This window comes from Lytechinus variegatus, chromosome 5 (assembly GCF_018143015.1).
Source record: "Lytechinus variegatus isolate NC3 chromosome 5, Lvar_3.0, whole genome shotgun sequence".
NCBI lineage: Eukaryota > Metazoa > Echinodermata > Echinoidea > Temnopleuroida > Toxopneustidae > Lytechinus > Lytechinus variegatus.
In genome coordinates, this window is record NC_054744.1 from 17,426,566 (window position 1) to 17,450,453 (window position 23,888).

Consider the following 23,888-nt stretch of genomic DNA (forward strand, 5'->3'; position numbering starts at 1 on the left):
TTCCTCTAAAATAAATTATTTTGTATTCATGTTGCTTATTCATCTTCTTTCTTGCATTACATTAATTAAGTGATTATCTAAATCGAGCTCTTCATTCATTGGGGGTAAGTTAAAGTTAAATACGCGTAAGAGGTATCAATATAAAAATCATAGGTAAGACCGATACTGTCGTAAAGGGCGTGCTATTGTGTATGCGTTAGTGCAGTGCACATGTTGAGGTCTCATTAGTGATTTGCAAGAAATTCACCTTTCTTTCCCGATTTTTTTTTCACAAAGCGAAAAAAAAATGAAATCGATTAAACTACGACAGACAACCCCCCGGAAAAAACTTTCTTTTTACGAATACCGATTCAAAGAAGGATTTTTCTTTAAAACAACTCCATAACAAAAAATATTCTGCATACTTTGACAACATAACCATCATAAAAAAAATTAAAGTTTGTTTTTCTATTATAAACATATTTTGATGGATTGGACGGTTTACCTTGTGTTACTGATTTCGAATAATTGAAAAATATCGTTTTGTACAATATCAAATTACGATGTTGTACATTTTTTTTCTAAACATAGACAATTGTCTCTTCAAAATTATGACAAATATGATTAAAAACATATAGCAAGTGTCTGTTCAAAACATGGTTCGAGTAAGAACAATTTGTATATAAAAATACTTAAATAAAGAATGGAAAAGAAAGGATTTTTTTCGGTTCTAAGTGGGGATAAAAAGTTAATGGTAAAATATTACTAAACAATAAGCAATTACTATAAAATTACTTTCACATCAATTTGGGGTCACTCTAAAAATCCATATTAAAAATTAAAATTGTGAAAGATGTTTGCTGTAAATATGGTTAATTTGATGCTAGGCTCCGTGAAAATTCTCCTATGAAATACACATTCTGCTTAAAATCTTACCTAATAAGTGTGCAGTTCTTTCTTTTAATTCTTAATATTGGGTCAATGTTACTTAAACTTCTGTCGATACACCAAAAGTTTAACAAAATACGAAAAGGTGATCCAGATAAATTAAAAAGTAAAACTCCCCGAAACCCAGTAAAATATGAAAATCTTATCTCATGGACTAAGAAAAAAAAAGAAAAGATAGAAAATATCACTGCACTCTAATTCCCTCATCTGAAAAAAAGTATTTGACTTCGATTATAAAGCACATTTATTATTGTATATCTCGCTGTTGTTTATAAAGAGATAATAGTAGCAAAATGTGACTATTTCCTAGACATTATATTGAAGCTATGTGTATATATGATGATTACGAAACACACCTTATAGTTCTATCGACCCGTATATTCCGAGGAAAAGTATAAAGCAGCACTAAATAAGTGAATATTGATAACTTGTAATAACATTTCCCAATACATGTTCACCACTCTTTGCCATCCGTGACTATGGAACGCTTCACGGGCAATAATGCATAGGAAGTTGAGTGCGGTTATAAACGAGTATATATATCCCTGGCGATCGAATCTATTATTCGATTATAAACCGTAACAATCGATACCAAGGTGGTTATAATTTGAGTGGCTATGATAATCTATATATCAGAGCCCCGTACACTTACTAGATTACCTTTTTAACTATAGAAAAGCAGTTTTGATGCAAATTTGAATTTATTCCCAATGTGAGAATGTACCGTCATTAGAATATTAAAAATATTGGAATAAAGAAAACTACATCAATTTTGAGGATAAATACATTTTTTAAACAGGTAGTTAACACTTTGCATTTGAAGAGGCTACCTTTATATAGATAAAATTAATTCCTATAATTTCAGTGAGAGAAGGACTTATAGTTAGATCTCCTGAAGAGAATATCGCCCTCTACGTCAGCTACTTATAGTCACTGACAGCCCTTTTGCATGTCGGCACTTCTTGCATCGGCTGCGGAAATCATTTTATCCGCCGATATAACAACGAGCTTCTTTGTTCTTATATAGGTGCGGCAACGGCTGGCTTCAGTTATTGTCTTTGGAATGCATCATCGTACCTATTAATTGTTCAGACCTTTGCCCTATTCCTCAAGTAAGTGTTGGTTTCCATCAATCTATACTGACAAGTATAGAATATTGAAAGTTGGGCTCTCATCGCTATCTATGTGTGCCAAAGAATTGATAAGAGGGTTAATGGGCCGATCATCTAGCATGGCCACTTGATCCTCGTTTGCCGTATTATGCTAAATCATAGAGCGTAATTTTACTGGCGCTAATACTAGTAGTCTATTACTCTGACCACTCCATTATCTCAGGCAACCGCGCGGCTCAATGCGCTCATCAAGGTGCGGTCGTTGCATTGGTGTGTTTTTTCTTCTCTGTTTGATACATGGATTTCAGAGGTATCTTGTGACCAGGCCATCTGCCATCTTTGGAGCATCTTAGGAAGTCACTTTAGATATGTGGAAGCGAAGCTTCACGACTCTATCTTCCTCGTACCCTCTCTCACACACACATACACTCTTTCTCCGTACATTTTACGCGCACTCATGAGTTGATGATAACCACTATCAAGGTCCGCGGTTTCCTTCTTTTGATATACTGACATCCGGTATGCTAAATGCCCTGACGGTATCGTCTCGTCGCGGTTCTTCGTTCGACGGGAACTGCATGGGTAACGAATGGAGCGGTCGCAGCCGCATCCCTGCGGAATTACGCGTCGAGTTCATTGCGGCGTGATGGTTATTGGTTGTGAGGTCATTGTCAAGACATTGTAGCTGGTTGAAGCGGTTGTCTTGCATTGTCGGCTGGATGAGGTTGGGCGATGGGGGCGCTAGATATTGCTGAGAGGAGAGAAGCTGTGTCTGCTGTTGAAGAAGTTGAGCGTTTTGCATGAGAGCCGACATGACCTGAGGCAAACCATCGAGGGAGGTCTGTAGTTGATCTAGTCTTCGTTCAAGACGACTAACCCTGTCCTCCAAGTCGGCTTTCCCCGTATGCATATCTGATATCATCTCGAACATGACGTTTTGTGTCTGGAATTAAACATACAAGGACACAATAATTATTGGAATGAATAGAATGCTCATCTAATCTAATGAAAATAATTGGTACATTGAGATGTTACGTTTATCATTTGTTACCTGAAATAATTCCTGGGAACATTATCAACAGAGTTCATATTGCAATGTAAATTAAAAGGCGAGAGGAGGAAAAGGTATTTGAGTATTGCCACGGGTTTGAAAGTTACAATAAGGAATCATCGTAAGAAATAATAACCTCCGGTAGATCAAAGTGCTATTGGGGTGAATTCTTTTCATTTGACAGAAATTGATGTTTCCAGGTTTTTGTTTACAACGAAAACGCTTGTTCTTGAAAAGGTCCCTGAATTATCTCCACTGGATAATCCCACACAGTTTCTAAGCTACCATACGATCCATCCCAAGACAGAAAATACGTACACTCAACAAACATACATGTACATCAGTGACATCGAACTTTATGACACCAATTGTACAAATGCCAACAGGGAAGCGCTCAGCAAGGCGGTTCGATGAACAACAGCAAAGACAACAACCACAAGACTTAACAATTCATATTACTTCAAATTGTAGCAAGCAGTGTCTTGGTGCCATGCTACAGTACGAAATCGAGCAACAAATCTTATCTTACTTTTGAGGGTTACATCAGTGTTTCACATGGAGTCTGGTTAATGATATTGATATTCGATATCTCGTCGTTATTAAAACATTGCACGAAATGATGCAATGTTTCTTCGTTTAGGTACATAATTATGATGAAATAGAGACGAATGTCGCCAGGACTTTCAAAGATTTCTGGAGAATGTATGTCGGTACCTATGCTAAAACAATCATACAACACGACATGATACAGTCACAAACAGCCTCATGCATTTACATGCAAAGCGTTATATCATTAAGCATAATTATAATACAATCGTGTGCTCTATGTGCTATAATCACTTCTCACATTGTACTTTGAGTACAGCCAGAATGGCAGACAGCGTCAACACAAATAAATGAATAAGTTCTTGATAACGATTTATAGAGGTAGAAAGTAAAATAATTGAAAAAAATAGGAAAGCGCTTCGCGCAAGGCTATTGCAAATGTAGGTGTAGCACGAAATAATATAGAATACGCAATGGCTCTCGTGTTGTTTTGATAGAATACCCGGGCGCAATATCGGACATGAATTAGATTAGGTATTTTGTTCATGGCATTTTTTTGTGTTAGGATGAGAGCGTAAAACGTTTAAATGTTTGCATGAGTTGAATATAGTTGTAACACATCATTAGACTGTCAAATTATAGATTGTTAGTAGAAGTAGTAGTAGTTGTAGCAGTAGCAGCAGCAGTAGCAGCAGCAGCAGTAATAGTAGTAGTAGTACTAGAAGTAGTAGTAGTAGTAGTATTAATAGTAGTAGTAGTCGTAGTAGTAGTAGTAGTAGTAGTAGTAGTAGTAGTAGTAGTAGTAGTAGTAGTAGTAGTAGGAGTGGGAGTAGAAGAAGAATTATGACCAGGAGCGGTGATAAACGTTCAAGTACAAAAAATAAACTTTTTGAAATAATGTTGCACGGTATGTGCAGTAATAAACATCACCGATGTGCGTATTATTTTTTCCCTACCACAAAAGACAAATGAATGATGTGTCACATCAAATAGGCCTGTTGATGAGTCTAGCAGTGTCCATTTAATGAATTTTGACATCTGTGGATCTAGGACAATGTACGTGTATATGCTGTCTTGGAACAATTATTTGTATTTAATTTATGAATGTCTGCAATGCAAGACTGTATTAGTCTTAGTCTAAAAAAAAATGTCGATAATTACGCATCGAGCAAAAGGCCAGTCGTGTCAGCCCAGGAGCTGTGTGTTTTAACACCCACGCTTTACGTCAAATTGAAAGGCGCTCTTAGTCAATCTTAGACTTCCTCGACAGTCGTTTACGATATACACACATGATGACGCTGTGACAGAGGAATATAGGAAACATGAGAGATTATCCCCATTCCCATTTTCTTAAATTATAAATACTGTAGTGGACTCGATGTAAACCAAGTTTAGCGTCGCAACTACTTTGCTCCAAACAAATGGTTTCATGAACATGGTTTCCTGTTGTATTTGAAGGAAAATACCACTAGATCTGTATAAATGCCACCAATTTATTTTAATGCTGATTCAAGAACGCATCTGAAATTAACGCACTTATTTAATTAACAGAGACAAAACATAATATCATCAAGTATTAGTTATCTACGATGTCGAGAAAAAACACCAATTTGATTGAGGTAGAATAACTCTCTTTAGACTTTACCTGTTTAAATACTCTTATAAAACAATAGTTCTGTTGTTTTGCTCTAACTCACATGATTCGATCCACATTTTCATAGAATTTATTTGACACATTGTATATAATACAAATCCTCCCATTGTGATACATACATAAGTAAGATTAGTAGTACACCTCAATACGCTGTAATCAACGAAATAAGGGCGGTGACGTCAGTATCGATGACCTGCTGTTCCGCACGACACGCAAACTACAGAACAAATAGCTTACAGGAAACTGCAGGTATATAAATATATATATGGATATAAATATAGAATAATATAAATATATACATATCGATAGGCTTTTGGATATACAATATTGACTTGAACATGTATTACCAAAAGATACACTCTAAAAAACGAAGAGCTAATTTAGCTCTTAAAGAGCGTGTATAGTGACTGCACTTCGGAGTGCTGAATTGTCTAGTTCAAATTTGAACGAGAAAAATCAGCACTCCGAAGTGCGGTCACTATACACGCTCTTTAAGAGCTAAATTAGCTCTTCGTTTTTTAAAGTATATGTTAACATTATACTGTAAATAATCTGTCTTAATATTGGAGTAAGCTGCTAGGTTGAGAGAATTACGGCGGCAAATAAATAATACACTGCAAGAAAATAAATAGGAATAAAATGATAAAAATAAATCAAAGGCAGTTATAGATGGTTATAATTGTCTTCTCACATCAAGAGAAACTGAAGAAAAAAATTATAGTGAAGGCATGAATGCAAGGCTACCCATGCAATCATACATGCGAGGAATAGTAAAGCCGTTTTCCGACTTGGAGTATGGCGAAACCATATGGCTTAAGTTGATTGGATAAAATCTAACAGTTGAATAGCTCGGGTAAAAAGAATATATATGGCCGTAGAAATAGAAAACAATAGTAAAATTGGCAGATTAGGTAGCCGGGTAAACTGGTTATAAGAATTAATAATTCACTTGTCAGGTACAAATATAAGAGGGTAGTCGTTGATTATAGAGATAGTATATTATACGGGGAATAGCAACATGCGGGTTAATAGTAACACCTCTCTCTAATTTTAAGAGTATATATGTTAGGGGATGAGGCGTCAACAGAAGATATGAAAAATGAAATCAACGGATGAATGCGAGCATAAAAAGAATAAATTCTCCATGATGATAATAATAATAGCCATCGGAATAGCAGGGAGAGGACGTAGAGGGCGTATTACCTACATGTCTGAAAACCACTGGTGGTTTTGATGCGTACATGGCCATTTCAGCTCTCGATACGCGCACTAGCAACGGCTGTGGTACACAAACAGAGAAGTCAAAAATATTTGCTTGGGGATGAAAAGCAAAAAGGGAAAATATATTGCCAAATAGTTCACCTCAAGTCACTTTATTTTTAACATTTTCCGGTTTATTCTGGAAAGGAAGGTTAGTTATAAGAGGACAAAATATATGTGAATTTGTGGAAAGAGGATTTTCTTATTTTCTTTTCATTTTTGGTTCGGTTAGACCACAATGAGCAATCGACGGGTGCAGCGCCAAGCTAGGTTGGCACAAAATTGAATTGGCTTTTTTTCGAATATACTGAAATGGCAAGCCCATTGGTCTATTGAAAAAAAAATCTCCCCGATACTTCAAGGTTTCGACCACTTGGTGCTTTGCGCAGATTACATTTTGGTATAGAAAATAAGTTTCATATTTGTTTGATAATAATTATGATAATACCGAAAGCGCATTTTCTCATTTTCTGTGTCAATATATCAATTGTGCTTTCTCGAGTGTTTCTTAAGGCACCATGCGCCCATACGAGAGCTCGAAGTGGCCACCTATACATCATGTCATACATAGAGGTTACAGCCTATACAATGTATACAATTTCTTAATGGGAGGTCAGGGGAGGGGGCTCTAAGGTTTCGATCGGGAATAATGAATTCTTAGGATCTAGATGCGTGATCTACGTGATGTTACAGAAAAAGTCCATAAAGTTTTCAATTGTCACATAATTAGTACTTTTAACTAAATTAGTTTATTGGAGGACGGTTAGTTCTGTTCTTACTTCATTTTTTTTTCAATAAATATTAAATAAGTATATACATTAGAAGTAAGAGGTACAATGAAAGAAATGAAAAGCAGTGCTTTGCATGATAATGAATAATACAAGCGTGATAAAACAATATATAATCGATATAATCTAGAAAGAGTTTGAAGGTATCATGTCATCGTGAGAACTTCAGACACGACGACTGCACGTGTTCGGAAGTTCGAAACTAGCCTTATCTGAAAGTTTCACGATGACGATATATTGTGAACTGCAGTGTCCTGTTGTGTCGTACATGTCCTGTATGACGTTTCTCATATCATGTTTGCCGATACTTAAAGGGGAATATCACAATGACAAAAAAAATATTGCAAAAGTACCCGAAAAAATGATAACTACGTATTGGTAAAAGTTTGAGGAAAATCCATTAAAGATGAAGAAAGATATCAAATTTAATTTGGATTATTTGTGACGTCATACCAGCTGCCCCAGTGGTTGTGTAATATAAAAAATGCATAAATTGCAATTGTTATAATGGTGCATGATAATTAAACATTTTCTTCTTTCAGGAACGGGTGTGAAATAATTTGTCTTTTGATATACATTAAAACCCAATTTCCCTTTTTTAGAGAGAGAGAAAAAAAAAATCATTGATATTTTTAAAAATATTTTCCATACATGGGAAGCTGGTGCATGAAAATAAAAAGATATAATTCTTATAACTTTGATAATAATCTTTGATGAATTTTCTTCAAACATTTACCAATATCTTTTAAAATCATTTTCCCGCTATTTTTACGAGAAACTTTTCTTTTCCAGGGTGAACTTCCCCTTTAAGAAAATGAAACAATTACACATCTTTTCTTGTCAAGAACTGGCAAACACCTCGACTGGGTTTGGAGAAAACATGCGTGCAAACCAATGTGTATTCTTCTCTTTTCATGCTCTGTCCGTTTTACGTAGAAGTACGGTCATTATCCCATGTTCTTGTGGTCTTCAACCGTCTGCATCAACGTCCATACTTCCTGAAGAAACTAAAGCCTTGCTGACCAGATCGATCGTTGAGGGCGCTATGCATTCCGAGTTGACACAAAGCAGCCATTTCTGACTTCGGGTCAGTTTAAGTAACATTGTGTTTTTTATACAATATGTTTAATCAATAATTGCTTTATCCCTGTCCACTCTAGTTAACTGCAAATTGCTTGAGTTGTTTAAAAAAGAAATGTTTAGAAATATACATGTATTGTCTTTCAATAACATTGTTATATAAAATTGTGACAGTATAGTAATTACATAACTACAGTTATCATGGTAATCTACCTCTTTCAGATAAGGACGTGCATTACATTGTTTCTTTTCTTACGATCATCATGGCGAGTCATCACCAAAAGGTAATTAATTATCTTTATTTTATTGTTAGGATGTATATCATATAGTAGCTTAAAGATAATAAAGGCTCTTCCATTCTAATTCCAACATGCCAATATATTGAACGTGTTAAATGATGATTATATTTGGATGTTAGAGAGTATCCTAATATAAGATAGATTGCACCTCGGTACACGCTCATATGCACTGCAAAATGAATAATAGGCACCAGTAAGCATAGAATAAGAATTCTAGCAACAGATGATATGCGTGTGCAGTGATGACTGAATATAATATGCAATGTTACGCCATATCAGAATTGAGTCTGCATTTTAGAGGTAATTCAATACACAGAGTGTACGCAAAGCGGCAGAAATGCTTTTTTTTCAGGCCCCAGGCCATGCGCTTGCAAAAGGTCACGGCGTCAAGAAAGGGGAGTGCAACACCTAGCTCCGGTGTCTACAGGGAACAAGAGTCGGGGCTCGATGTGGAATTTCTTGCGTGGTATTACCGAATAGGAGATATGCAGGAATTCAGTGAGAATTATCATTAGAAACATTATTATTATAAGCACGCTCTTCGCTTCTCTGTAGGGCAATGCATGGCTTGCTGGCATGGCGGTTGTTTGGTTTAGAAATTAAGTTGAGCTTTGCCTTGACCTATAAAGTGGTAAATGATAAGAAGATGTCCGACCTTCCAGCACGTTAATTATCTTTCTTCATCACAAAAACTATTCATTCGAGATGTATCACAACTATCTAATTGAAAATTGGGAAAAAAAATGATGAAAGAATCCTCCCGCCGATCACTTAGATATAATCACACCGCATCCGAATACAAGAGATTAACAGTCTACTTCCCTTTTGCTTGAAGGTGTGTGTGTGTGGGTAGTTTCCTGATATCATAAAATCCTTCACTTTTTCATCTATTCTTTTTCCGCCTCTGTTGCGATTATTTCATATCATACATGATAACTATCAAAACCAAAAGATATATTCTCCAAATAATCAGTCATTCAAAATAAGTTCACTGCAGATCACCAATGCCGGTGCACTATTAAATGTAGATTTGTTTGACGGAACAAATTGTCATGTCATTTTTGAGATTGTTATTATTTTTTTGTATTATTATTATTTTTTGAAATCATTATTATTATTATTTTTTTTTTTGGGGGGGAGGGCGGGATAAAACAATGAAAACAAAACAAATCATATGTTTTAAAGGTATCATTGATCCACTGACGGAACTATCGCTTCTGTTAAATAATAATGCGCCAAAACATGGAACACCAGTTATTTGTCATAACAAATTTTAAGTTTTGAAATATATTTGCTCTGGTACGAAAATCCTATACTAAATTTCATTTCTTGGCCTATATATCGGAATCCCGTGTTCATCCAGCGTACAATAGAATTGAAATCTCGTTGTATTGGGTCTTGAATCAAAAGTCGAGATGTCACTTGACGAGCGTGGTATTTTTCTAACTCAACCCGACTGACTCGGCAGGGGCCTGACTTGAGTGACTTTATATCGCAGTTGGAAAGGTATACCCATGCATATTCCATTTAAACTTCCTGTCTTCAATAGCTTTTTCATTAGGACGCATAATATGGGTGCCTTTAGGGCATACCACCTGCACTAATTTCATATTTTATGGTGATCATGATTTTTTTGTCTTCAATCTCTTTAGATCAGAGGTTCGAAGATCACAATCATTCACACATTGGTCATGAAACAAGTTCACTTTTATTATCACTTCAATACGAACAGTGTCATTCTCTGACTACTCTAGAGAGAGGAGGAGATGAGGGCAGTGAGTGAAAGAGAGAGATCGAGAGGGGGGGGGGGGGGAGAAAGTAATCAATTGCAGCAGCGTATGCCAATCAACCGTGCAGCGCATTAAAATCCGCAGAGCAAAAAAAAGGAATTATACTAATGATAATAATAACCAATGATTAAAGTTTAAGAATGAAGAAAGGAGAAAGATTTTGGTCACGCATTGTGGAGAGACAAAAATAAAGAGAACGAGAGAAAGGGTGCAAACATATTCAGTGTGCATACCAGTGATCTTCGTGCATGTTATACTACGTTTATCTTTTTTATGGTCGTGTGTTGAGCGCATTGGAAAGACGCCTTTTCGAGGTCGAGTCAAGACATCACAAAATGAATGAAAAACATACGGATGGAAACAAGTGACCACGTGACCGACAGATATACGAGCTTAGTTTGTGATGGTGTAGGCAATAAGATGATGCTCTGTCCAAGTCAGGAAGATGTCCGCTTTTGAAGGTCAGCCTGTGTCCCAAAATGACGGCACAGAAACTGTTGCCTGTTGCGAGGCCACTTGTGTTTCTGATATCTATGCCGTAATTTTGCGGACACCATTGCACCATCAAAAGCAGTCCCTTAACTGGATACAGACAAAATATGGCAGATGGAACTACGACCAACGACGTCCACGAAAATGAAGACCGAGTGGATTCACATAGTCATTCAGTGAATCTTGACATTCTTGGGATACAGCCATCGGGTGTTGTTTTGGACATACTGATTTTTCAAAGGCCATTCATGGACAATGTTCACATTCTCACGTGTTCAACACATAAAGACCCTCATTCCTTTCAACACAATACACCTAGACAGTCCATTTTTCATACAAGACTAAACTATACAGCGTTAGAATTACATACTGACCAAGTTATTGCGTTACGCATTCTTAATTTATGTTCATGACTTCAGGGCATTAAGAGTTCCAGAGGGCAGTGGGAACTAGACTACAGGATCCACTTGATGATCAAATTATTGAAATGAAAACCTTTGGTGGAATATTACAGATGGAGAAGAACAGATAAATGCAAGACGATGATACAATGGTCACCTATACACACAGTCTTACCTTCGCCATATCAACGACCGTGCTTGCTTCGTCAGCTAACTTTCGCTGATCCATTTTTGTTTTTCTTAATCTGCAGAGGGAGAGTGTGTAGATTGTAAAGAGAGGAATATTCGCACAAGAAAATGGTTAGTCCGGTGTTGCCTGCGATGTAAATCCTCATAACGCCATTAAAATCATGAAATACCTTAACCCTGTCATCAACGTAACACGCCGCGGGGCTGGTTTGGACTTGAGGAATGGAGTAAAAAAAATGGAAGGCTAATTTTGGTCTAAGTGGGAACACAGGATTCGTGTGAGTAATTAAGTTTTCACAAGAGGAACTAATGGAGGTGAAAAGAGCAGGAGGGAGGGTGGCTTCGTTGCAAAAGTTCACCGAATTCATTTATTTTCCAAGCATGATACGGGCAGCACTGTCGATTTGAAATTTGAAAAAAAAAGAATCAATAAATTAAAGTACCATCGGATGCATAACTACCAAATAACTCACCAAAGTATTCTCTACCTTTTCCATTTTTCAAATATACCCCTACTTCATTAAAAATAAGATCTTGAGGCGAAGTAGGCATATTCTATCATCATTTTCTGACGTCCTATATGCTCTTCGAATTTTGCGCGCTAGATGGGAAAACTAGCAAAGATTGAACTTTTTGATCGGAAGGCCATTTAGAGTGGCCAGATCATATTTCCCATTAATTTTACATGAGGGTAACATCAAGTCTAAAAAGATTTTTTTTAAGAGGGGGTGGGGGGTGGGATAGTTGGAACAAACGTAACCTGTAGTCAGTGGTGTCACCATTTTTTTTTTGAAGGTGTGGGGGGGAGTGGAGGGTCACTCTTCATTTTTTCTTTGTTTTTCAAAATTCTTTGCGGGCAACTGGGGGTGGGGTGGAAGAATACCAACCCCTGTTGCCGCCAATGCCTGTATCTTTTTTCGTCATGTTTGGCCTTGGTACCAAGAGGCATTTGTGTTAATGAACCTTTGCCTCTCACATATGACAAAGTCTTACGAAAGAAGAAGGCAATTTTCAGCTGTTTTCGTACAATCTATAATTGCAAAAAATATCAGATTGCATCCCAAAAGCTCAATGCAAGCTTTTGTTTAAACCTTGCACCGGCTAGGAAAACGAAAACAATCATAAAACAAAATTAAATCAAATTAAACTGAATTAAATTAGATTAAAGCGAAATATAGAGGGGACAGATAGACAATGGACGGAATTACCAAAAGCGCATTGCCTCCGTCAACCATAATAATGATATTGATAAAAACCAGTTCTTGTATAGCGCATATCACATTATGAATATAACGTCTCTATGTGCTTTCAAAGGACTTGGATAATTTTACACTGGCATAAGTTAGGAGATTATAATAACTGTACAGCGTACACGCATTTTAAGGAATCAATTCCTAACGGTTACCCATTTACCTCACCTCGGTCGAGTGCAGCACACTGTGGATGAATTCCTTGCTGAAGGAAACTAAGCCATGCCTAGGATTTTAACCCACGACCCAATGTTTTAAAGTCCAGAGATTAATCCACTGGGTCACTGTACAACGCTGCGCCCACCATTATGGTGGGCGGAGGCATAATTGACATTAACAAGTAACTGTAACCCCCCCTCACGAGAAAAAAAGGGGAAAAGAAAGAAACATGAGTGAAAGCAAGGCAGCTTTGGAAATAAACAAAGCAATACTTACTTATGAATCGCATTTAAAAATTTTCTTTGGTGTTTTCTAATTCTTCTTGTGCTTGAGTGTTTGACTAGTTTGGTGTATTTGTAGATCAACCAGGTTTCTCTCAATACATTTGCAGCTGCATTCTTTAACTGTGGATGAAGAAAACACCAAAGTAAAACATTATATTTAAGAAAACTTCAATGAACTGGTAGAATGTGATTTTAATTCATTCGATATAGGCATACATGATGGTAGATGTCTGCGCATACTTGGGCATAGGCATCCATTATGTTTAGGCCACATTGGGCCTACGAGTACCCGAGGAGACCGCAGGACGATCGCACGATTCCTGTACGATATATGCATAGCCTTTAGAAAACCTTCCGCTGCGTAAAAAAATATTAAGTGCATTAACATACACACTATCATACAAGATAAATTTGCCGTATAAGGACACTTTATAGAGAAGATTTCAAAAAAGTATTAAAAAACAGTAATAGAGAAAGAAAAAAAAACCCACCCCGAACCTTCCTGCAGGCTGTTCACACCCACAATTATTTCCTTATTGGCCAATGTCTGTCAACTTACCCAACGCTTGTACTTCATATCAATTAGATTTGTATTGATACAATGCATTCCACAAGGGATTTGTTGAATTTATTTCATTGAGGGATGAATCATACAATCTTGTATCCCCTTTAATAACCAGCACCATAATATAATTTTCAAAGGTATGGCATAACACATTTCGTGTCTATTGTCAGTGAGTACGTATTACATTAGGCTTGGCCATAGTAGAATCATATATATCATGTTACCCATATTAAACACAATGTGATTGATTCAACTATTAAAGGGAAGAAACGGAGGACGTATGCATATCTTTTAAACACTAAGTAGTAATAACAAGGGTAGAATTGCTTCACCAACCCTCTTTTAGATCTTATCCAAGTTTAATGTGATTTTGTCATGAAACCCGAATCGTCAACTTCTCAAAACAAACGGAGTTAACGTCGTTAATGGTGTTGGTTTTCATTCTTGCTGGATTTACTTTACACCACTTTTCAACAACTAAAATTGAGGGGAAAAATAGCTGAAAATCTAAATGAGGACTCTTCATTCCCACGATTTCAGGCTTTTTTTGTGGGCAAATTTTCTCCTATTTTCATGCGAAAATCACTACACACTCTCAACGAGAGAAGTTAGTAACGTAACTACCGAGCAATCATCAATATTATATATGCATATATGCCGTTGAGATAAACAGCAAATCATTTCTATTTTTTACGCATGTGGTTTTAAGCGACTAATTTAGCAAACATGAAAAGATTCAGTAGTGAAAAGCTGTCAGAATGCAGTATACGTCAAAAGACGGCTGTGGTTTTGAGCCAAAGTCTTGCGTAGTATTTTTATCAAAATGATTATCTCTTAAGCCCTTTCCTCCTTCTCTCATCGGAGATGTTCCCATGGCAACGAAGTAAATCCACGTTTATGTATAGAAAACCATGAATTTCAATTGAGAACTGTGACGTCATAGGCAGCTGATGAAAAATAATGATCTGTATTAAAACGAAACCAATCATCTTCAAAGAGATCCAAAAAAGACAGAGAAAACACTAATGCTTAGAAGTTTATACCGGTACTAATTGTGGTATGGTGGAATAATCCTAGTAGAAAAAATACCACAAAATGGAATCGTACTTTCGACTTTTTGCCTCAACTTTGTTGTAACACCATTTGACAGGGTATTTTCAATACATTTCATGCGTTCTTGAAGAAGAAATATACAAGAGATATCAGAAACACATGAGGGAGGGCAAGGACGTAAAGTAAAGTGGTGCGAACTCAGTGCACAATGTCCCCCCCTCCCTCTATATCTCTCTCTTTAAAGGACAAGTCCACCCCAACAAAAACTTGATTTGAATCAATAGAGTAAAATCAGACAAGCATAATGCTGAAAATTTCATCAAAATCGGATGTAAAATAAGAAAGTTATGACATTTCAAAGTTTCGCTTATTTTCAACAAAATAGTTATATGAACGAGCCAGTTACATCCAAATGAGAGACTCGATGATGTCACTCACTCACTATTTCTTTTGTTTTTTATTGTTTGAATTATACAATATTTCAATTTTTACGAATTTGACAATTAGGACCTCCTTGCCTGAAGCACAAAATGTTAAAATAATGGAATTCCACGTGTTCAGGGAGGAATGAAACTTCATTTTACATGACAATGACGAGAAAATCTAAATATTTCATATAATAAAATACAAAAGAAATAGTGAGTGAGTGATGTCATCAACTCTCTCATTTGGATGTAACTGGCTCGTTCATATAACTAATTTGTTGAAAATAAGCGAAACTTTAAAATGCCATAACTTTCTTATTTTACATCCGATTTTGATGAAATTTTCAGTGTTGTGCTTGTTGATTTTTTCTCTTTTTATTCAAATCAAGTTTTTGTTGGGGTGGACTTGTCCTTTAAAGAGAGAGATATAGGGGGGGGGGGGGGGGACATTGTGCACTGAGTGCGTGTGTTTTTCATGTTGAATGCGTGAAAGATGAGTTCATTGGCCTACTTCCTTATGTTGAATGGAAGAAAGGAAACTGAAAAAGGAAGGGCAGATAAATAGAAACGGAGAGTATGAGCATAACTAAAATAGCATTGGGTATGTTGATGGGCCTGTATCATGTCTGATTGAAGCTTTCCTTATTGCCAATTTCTTGTAAACGAAATATTTACCAAGCCAATTTTCGACAGGACAGGCTTCATTCCAAAAAATACGTTTCTGCTACACTAGAATTGAGCAAATAATGTACGCCAACATGGCCAATGTAGTACAGAAAGGTGAACGAACATCACCAGAGAATGAATTAAGCACCGCAATTTATTGTACTTTCAATATGATGAATACAGTGCTTAAATCAGACCACTTGTGTGTATTTCTTTTTTTTTCAAAATTATTTTAAATGTATATCATCGGAAATTGTGAACCAACATCCACATTGGTTAACATCATAAATTTACTGGCTGATAATTAACACAAAATGGGGGAAAATCGATGGACATTGTTTTGAACAAACAGTTCTTTGAATATAATTTGAACAAGGTAATACATGAATACAATTTCATCATCTGGGGTTTCTAATATAGTGATGTATATGCTTACTATATTATTCTTATCTCTACCCCTTTTGCTTGGCCCATACTTGAGATATATTGGCCTACTTTCTCTAACTTATTATTTTCTTTCTCAGCTTAAAGCTCTGTCAGAGACGAAATCAAAATGACATATTCGGTTGGTTTTTCAAATGCATCTCTTGTTAGGGGAGGAGGGAGATATTATGTATACACTGCCAAAACATACATCGCCCATTTCTTTAGTAAATTGTGTTTTTTTTCCCTCGAATGTAGATCACACTGTAGAGAGAGCTAAAAGTAGTGCCGCGAGACTACTTGGAAGCGGAACGATATGTGTCTCCGGAGACAGAAAAAATATGTTGAAATTCATATCGTATTAGTAATAACAATCCAACAAGTTTAGGAATGACCGAGTAATATTGTGACGTATGATGCCTCAGAGCGACTGTTCCTTTATGATATGACATTACCGGTGGCTAGCCTTCAAGCCGTAATAAAGTATCTGGAGCGGGAATAGGGACATTTTTGTTTTGTGAATTCATGTCCTAGCATTAAAATTTGCATTCCACTTCGCCAGCAAAACCAATAATACTTTTCTTCCATTAATTCGATTTAATCCCTAATATCTTAGGAATCCCAATGATAATTGCAATTATACTCATTACTTCATTTCTCGTGTTTTACGTTGTTCCGAATCTAACAATGATCCCATGAAGTCTATCATTTCCCGAATGAAATGCAGACGGTAGTCTACGCTTAAGTTTGATCATTGTAGTTGAGGCATGTGCATTAAATATACAGCGTTATGATGAAGTTAACATTTGCATATTCACATTCTTTACCAAAATATCATTGCAGCTGTTGAAGATGATTGGAATAATTAAAACAACATGAAAACAACATGAAGATGATCTCGTCATCTAATATGTCTTATCTTTTTTCATTTATCTCTTGGTATGCCTTGTATACTTACTCGTTTAGTAAGTTGATTATCCATCATGAAATTATGGACGTGTTTTTCTGCTCTGCTCAGCTCTAACTTTGTCGCCAAGACTGCTACAACAAGAGCCGTGCAACCCGCTCCCTAAAAATACATAGAATGAGAAGAAGAGCATTAAATCACTATTCACTTAGGATAATGTTTTGGTTATGTAAGTGTCATAGTTCAGATATCAAAGCATGACGAATATTACTAAATAAATCACTAACGACATTGACATGCACAAAGGTAAATTAGAGGCTAAAAGAAAGTGATATAAACAAAATACAGGAAAAGATAGGGGGAAGAGAGGGGAGGAGAACTGAATAAAGGGAGAGAAGAGAAAGAGAACATAGAAGATTGGAGGTGAGAGAAAGAGTGTGAGAGAAGACATTGTCAAACAGACAAAAAGGGGAGGAGAAAACAGGGAAATACAAGATGGAAGTAAAAGACAGAGAAGGAGAGAGAGAGAGAGAGGAGGGGGGGGGCAGAATATGGAGTGAAGGAGGATAAGCGACTACTCCTTCTCTACAGTAAACATCTAATTCGAACAACCTGTTAATGCTATAACTAGGTAATTGATCATTCAAATTTCACACCATCCATCTCGAGAACTGCTTGGAAAATGACGTGGGAAACGAACCAACAGCAACACCCTGTCCGATCACTCAACGAACACGATAGCTTCTCTTTCCACGCTCTTGACATCAATTTAGCTGCTTTCATCGGTTTTACTATACAGTATGACTACGACTGATTCTATTTGAATTTTGTGAGCTGTTAATGTAGATGATTTTATTTTCTTATTCTTGCGATTGTGAACAAGTTAGCCAAACAAGAAAACAACAACTTACAGGGGAAAAGGACATATCCCAACTAAAGTTAAATACTATATCCGAAAAAAAATATTAGGCCGTTCATAATTATAAATACCAACAAACGTTGGATCAGAGCAAATCGCACGTTAATCGAATTTGCTTTTCCTTAACCAGCGTTTCGTAGATTGATATTAAAGGTTGCTTTAACAGTTCTCGTGAGTACATCCAGTTTGGGAATTGTTTTCTCTTTGGATCATTGAAACTTATACTGATAACCTTCTCATGACTATATCTATTTCAGTGAAAAGGAAATGTGTGTCTCGTAAACATTTTTTTTCAGACCCCCGCCCGTAACTCGCATAATGTTCAAACGCATTTTACATAATCGCAATTTATTCATTCGTATCAAGGGATTGTAAATGATAACTATTTTACATACAACGGTCCTAGGTTGGTCAACTTAAAACTTTACCTCAAAACCGAAACAAAATGTTAATGGATGTATGTATTCATATTCATTTGTCACCTAAATCCTTATGATCCAAGCCATCTAGATACAGCATTGCAGATGGGGAAAATGTCGAGTCACCAGTACATTCCAATAATCCGATTCAAAGAACTACAGTTGTGTGTTACACAAGAATAATTATTTCAAGAAAAGCAAATATAATCAATCAGACTCTGCCCAAACATTGATTTTTGTCATTTTCATCAATTTTCTTCCGAGTGACCTTCTCATCCCGGTGAGTAATTACGAGATGACTACCAGGGATTGGATGAAGGGCAGACATATAGATGGATAGAGAGAGAGAGGGGGGGGGGGAGAGCTGCGATCATTAAAATAACAGAATATCGTAGTGACAAGTTTAATGCGAGACAGGGTTATAAACTCTCAATTCCTACGAGCCTGTGTCGATTGCTTAGGTGGAAACATCAAGCCTTTTCTCCCGTTATTACCAATTTGTTAATGGTTGTTGACATTTTTTACTTCGGGATGCATAAAGGATTCAAGAACGCAGAAAATGTATTGAAAATACCCGTCAAATAACAATGAGCAGCTGGGAGGTCTTTGTCGAAAAGTGGTGAACGGGAACAGCAAGTTTCGTCCTAGGTCCAGGGCTCCGTAACACAAAGTTTAGCGACCAATCGCTAAGTGAACTGGCCAATCAATATCAACGTTACACGCGCATTTGGTTTAAAATACTGACCAGGAACCAATCAGTGCGGTTCTTTCATATTTGCAATCCATCGCAAACCTTTGTGTTACGGAGCCCTGGAGCTGATATTAGTCCAGGATGAATCTACTCTTTTTATTCACCCATTCTTGACAAATACTAACTGGGTGTTCATTATCACAAGGGCATTTGACCATATATTTTCTATCTTCTTTAATCTGTCGTGAGTCGTAGAGCAAAACTCCCTAATTCAATTATTACAAAGAACGTTAAAATGGCCGTGAGACTACAATTCACATTCTCTTTGAACCGATGTCAATACGCCTTTACATGGTACACGGGCGGGATGGAGGTGATTTCTAATTTGATCTATAAGCTTATTACCGAGTTTAAGGCTCATTTTGATACTGATATCATCACTGGAATCCTGTCAAGTCAGGTATCCTTCTTCATCATTTGATTACAAATAAATTATAAAGTTATGGTTCTGCTTATTGACAGTTATATATTTATTCTGTGATCACAATTTCTTGTACTAACATCTTTTGTAACGGTGCACTACTAACGGTGACAGATATAACCGTGCAGAAACTTGACACGAATTTCTGCTATAGTGGGACTTACCATTATACCAGTGATGACGGCCACCCCTCTCCCGCAGTATGTATTGGGTACCATATCACCGTAGCCTATGGATAGGAATGTAATGGATACGATCCACATGGCATTGAGGATCTCACTGTTGTCTTTATCATGGTATCTGCGAAGAAAACAAAAATAATCATTTGTCACTATCTACAGATTGAGACTTCACTAAATATGCAAGTATATAAAAAACGAAAAAAGAAGATAACAAAAATAAATAGCAACGAATCATATTTTTCATAAATAAATCTTATTTCCTTAATTGTTAAGCATGGGCTTAATATTCCCTGGTATGATCATCTTTAGATGAGTCAGAGAGAGAGCTGATCTATATTCTTTCTTTTGCTTAATGTTCTTATTTCCTTTATTTTCCTTCCATAACGTGATTTTTAAAAATCTTTTTTTCCCTGTTTCCTTCATCACAAAAATGGGATCCATTCCAGTTTGCTGGGCATCTTCTAATTTTCAAGATATCTATTTCCGTGAGTACCCCACTCATAACATAAGGTGTAACGATTATCTAATATAGATTATCCACTTATCATTTACAAATAAGATGTTGCACAAAGAGTTTCACTCTCTAACAATATCACCATCAATTTGATTTTCAACTAATTAGAATCGTGCATGTATTGTAGGGGTTTGCTATTAATCTTTTTTTTTAGTTGCGTTTGATAACTTCTCTCTTAGCGTCAGACACAAGTATAGCATTTTCATTCTGAACACATTGCACGTTATTTTTGTTCACTTTAACATGTTTGCATTTGAAGGGGAAGGGCGAAAGAGAATTTTCTCCAATGCATCGCACCGGTTTCGCGCGTTTTTTATCGTCTGCAAAAACAAGTTATGTTGTTCAACATGCATTCTTATCTTGCTCCCTGTATCAAATAATCACAAGTTCCCCAATGTTCTCTTTTATAGATTTGTATGTCAGAAACCAATGAAAGCGCGGATTTGATACAATCACGCGCCTGCACCTGTCTATACGCATCGATATTCAACCATGATGATGAGACAAAACACTCCGTGTCTTCATTTTATCCTTACAGAGCAGCAAAGGCGAGACAAAACGCAAGAAAAAAAAGAAAAGAAAGGAGGAGAGATAAAATCGATGAAACTCGCTACATGTCGTCCAGAGCATCCAACGATCATCCTTTCCCGCCACCGCCATGCAAGATATAAGCGCGATAATAATGTGCCGACATTTACCACGCTATACGCAATCAGAGGTAGATATTAAGCTACCGTATTTACTGCAAACACACACATAACACATGTCATGTAAGAGTATGCAGGCAGAAAGATGAAGTGTTGAATGTGTATGGAAAACCTTGTGTGTCCCTTTATTTACTATTGCCTTGAAATAATTATAGCGGTGTTAAATCGATGTACATGCTGTAATAATTAACATGACACAAAAGCATGCTTTCCTACCAATGAAGATAAAAAGTCTAACTTCTTATTCTACTGCCACACTTGCGAAACAGACTCGGGACCGACAAAAGCAATCATGCTTTTTTACAATGGCAAACTATCGTTTGGTACGGGTTCCTTTTCGTTGGTGAGACTGTAACAAAGCCTTTGCCCCGGCTCCATTAAAGTAGCTGCAGAACATAACCTCACTGGTAAATATCGCCACGTGAAAATATCCAGGGGAGAAAACTGGCCTGAAAAAGGGCGGGCAATTCGAGATAAATTGTATTTGTATTGATCTACCCACAAGCCATGAGAGGATTGACGATGATTTGGGGAGGGGAGGGGGGGGGGGGGGGGGTGGTGGCGGTATAGGGAGGGAGGGAAGTATGACATTTTTCAACCAGACAAAATGAATAGAATTTTATCATGACATAATCAAATCGCTGTCATATCGCATCATGAATGAGAAGTCACTTAACACCTTCTTTGAATTAAAGTTGTTTAACATACTGTGTTATGAAATCGTTAGTAAAAGTGATGATGCATGGAGCGAAAAGAAATTAAAGAACGATACAAGTATTATTGTTTTTTGTTTAATTTTCATTTCGATTTTTATTTTTTATTAATATTTTTTAATGTTCCGATTATTTATAGATTTATTTGTTTATATACCTATTTGTATTTATCTATTATTTATTTGTATATAAAATAATTCATTTATTTACTATATTTTATCATTTTTTTCATTTATTCATCTTTTTGGATGGGGGGGGGGTGGGTTGGGGTGGGGCGTTTTACCTTTCACACACGTGCATGATCCAGCTGGCGAGGATCCAAAGAGTGATAGTTACTACAAGGAGAACTGTACCGGGACATATCGTCATCAGTGTTTTCATGACGAATCGAGTGTTGAAGTTGATTCGGTTGAGGGCGCCAATAGAACGCGATGAGGCGTCGGTGAATAACTTACTGTGTAATAACATAACTCTGTCGGAAGAGAGAAAAGAATGGAAGGTATTGGGTATGTAAGTGAGATATAACAAAAATGGTATATAATATTGATTAATCAAAATTAAAAAATAATATAACTGGACCATACTCGTGTATATTTTTATCAACAATATCATTATGCAACAGTAGTGTTGAGTGTTGGACACGGGGCGATCTTTTAATTATTTTATCATTATCATGGCTTATTTATTTCCACTAAAACAATCATACACATACTGTAGCTAAAAAGCTGAAATGTATATGTATTAACAGAGGTATAACATTTTCACAATACATGTAACATAAAACAATGTAATAATGATAAAACTAATGGTACATTAAGAAAAATCCAGTATACAAAATGAAATTATAGTGAAAATATGCAGTTCACGAGTTATTAATTGATAAGATACGGTATTGAATTGTGTTTAAATCGGGAGGTCCTACATATTGTATTGCATACACATTTGTTTACTGCGTAAAGTCATGCCAACAGCTTTTACAGGAGTCGGACAAAGAAATTTTAATTCTAGTCATTGTCTTAAATGAACTTTTAAAGAACCATGGATAGATGATTTGAAAGTTACCTGCAAATTAGATAGAGGCGTAAAAACATGGGTATGGATAGGAAAATATCGACGTCGGCCTCGGCCTCGCGTTCTTCGTGAGTGAAGGCCCATTGTGTAACCCAAGTAAATGTATAATGACCAGGAATAGGGTGAACTGCGCAGATGACCAGCTCCGCTGTGATTAGGGCGACCCGCGACCACGTCATTGCTATCCGCCATTCGTCTGCACAGTTATCTACCAGAAAAAGCTGCATGAGAGAAAAGAAAAATAGAGAACAGATAATAAAAAATGGATGAATGAATTTGATTGGATTATTGTAAAACATCAAACCCGAAGTGCGAACTATGAGCCTAGCTAAATAATAATGATAATAAAAAACAGTTACCCTTAGTTTATGTGGAATTTCCTCGAACAGACATTATACTGTATTGATTTATGAGAAATAATGGAACTGCATACGAACATTAAGCGTTTTCCAATCATATGGTAATGTAGTCAATGTATATATGCACAAATCATTAAAACATATTTATTTTCAAAAGTGTAAATATACTTCTTTTAAAGGACATTTATCATTTTTATTATCCCGAACATTATGAAATCTACAATTGGCAATGCGTGTTTACCGCTACATTATTTTATGTAGAACTATTTAGGGAAGCGAGTATGTGATTTATGACATACACATTACATTGTCGTGCTTCAGTAATAACCATTAAAACATTTTTTTTTTGTATTGCAACCCAGAAAACAGCGGACGATAATTGCTGCCAGGAAATGGAATTCATTCCATTTGTAATTTTGTTAGTGTACGGAAAATCAAGGTATAGTAAAGTAATATGCCGTCAAAGATTCAACGCTTCTGTGTTAAGTTTCACAGTTTTGCGAACTAATTA

The 23,888-nt window shown here is 36.3% G+C and overlaps 1 protein-coding gene across 1 annotated transcript; it reads right to left on the reverse strand.

Moving 5' to 3' along the window:
• On the reverse strand, window positions 1-23,305 carry LOC121415606 (small conductance calcium-activated potassium channel protein 2-like). The gene is made up of 7 exons (XM_041608884.1): window positions 23,010-23,305; window positions 22,231-22,419; window positions 19,996-20,131; window positions 17,373-17,483; window positions 13,275-13,402; window positions 11,576-11,645; window positions 1-2,982 (listed from the first exon to the last, which is right to left on the reverse strand). The coding sequence occupies exons 1-7, from the start codon at window positions 23,243-23,245 to the stop codon at window positions 2,518-2,520; spliced, it is 1,335 nt and encodes a 444-aa protein (XP_041464818.1). The 5' UTR covers window positions 23,246-23,305; the 3' UTR covers window positions 1-2,517.
• Between the last annotated feature and the right edge of the window lie 583 nt (window positions 23,306-23,888).

Excerpts from the sequence above, each read along its gene's own strand:
- LOC121415606 (XM_041608884.1), bottom strand. The coding sequence starts at position 23,245 with ATGCAGCTTTTTCTGGTAGATAACTGTGCAGACGAATGGCGGATAGCA. Across the intron at positions 11,646-13,274 it reads TTTTTAAATGCGATTCATAA|ATTAAGAAAAACAAAAATGG; the intron begins GTAAGTATTGCT and ends CTCCCTCTGCAG. Across the intron at positions 2,983-11,575 it reads CGGTCGTTGATATGGCGAAG|ACACAAAACGTCATGTTCGA; the intron begins GTAAGACTGTGT and ends GTTTAATTCCAG.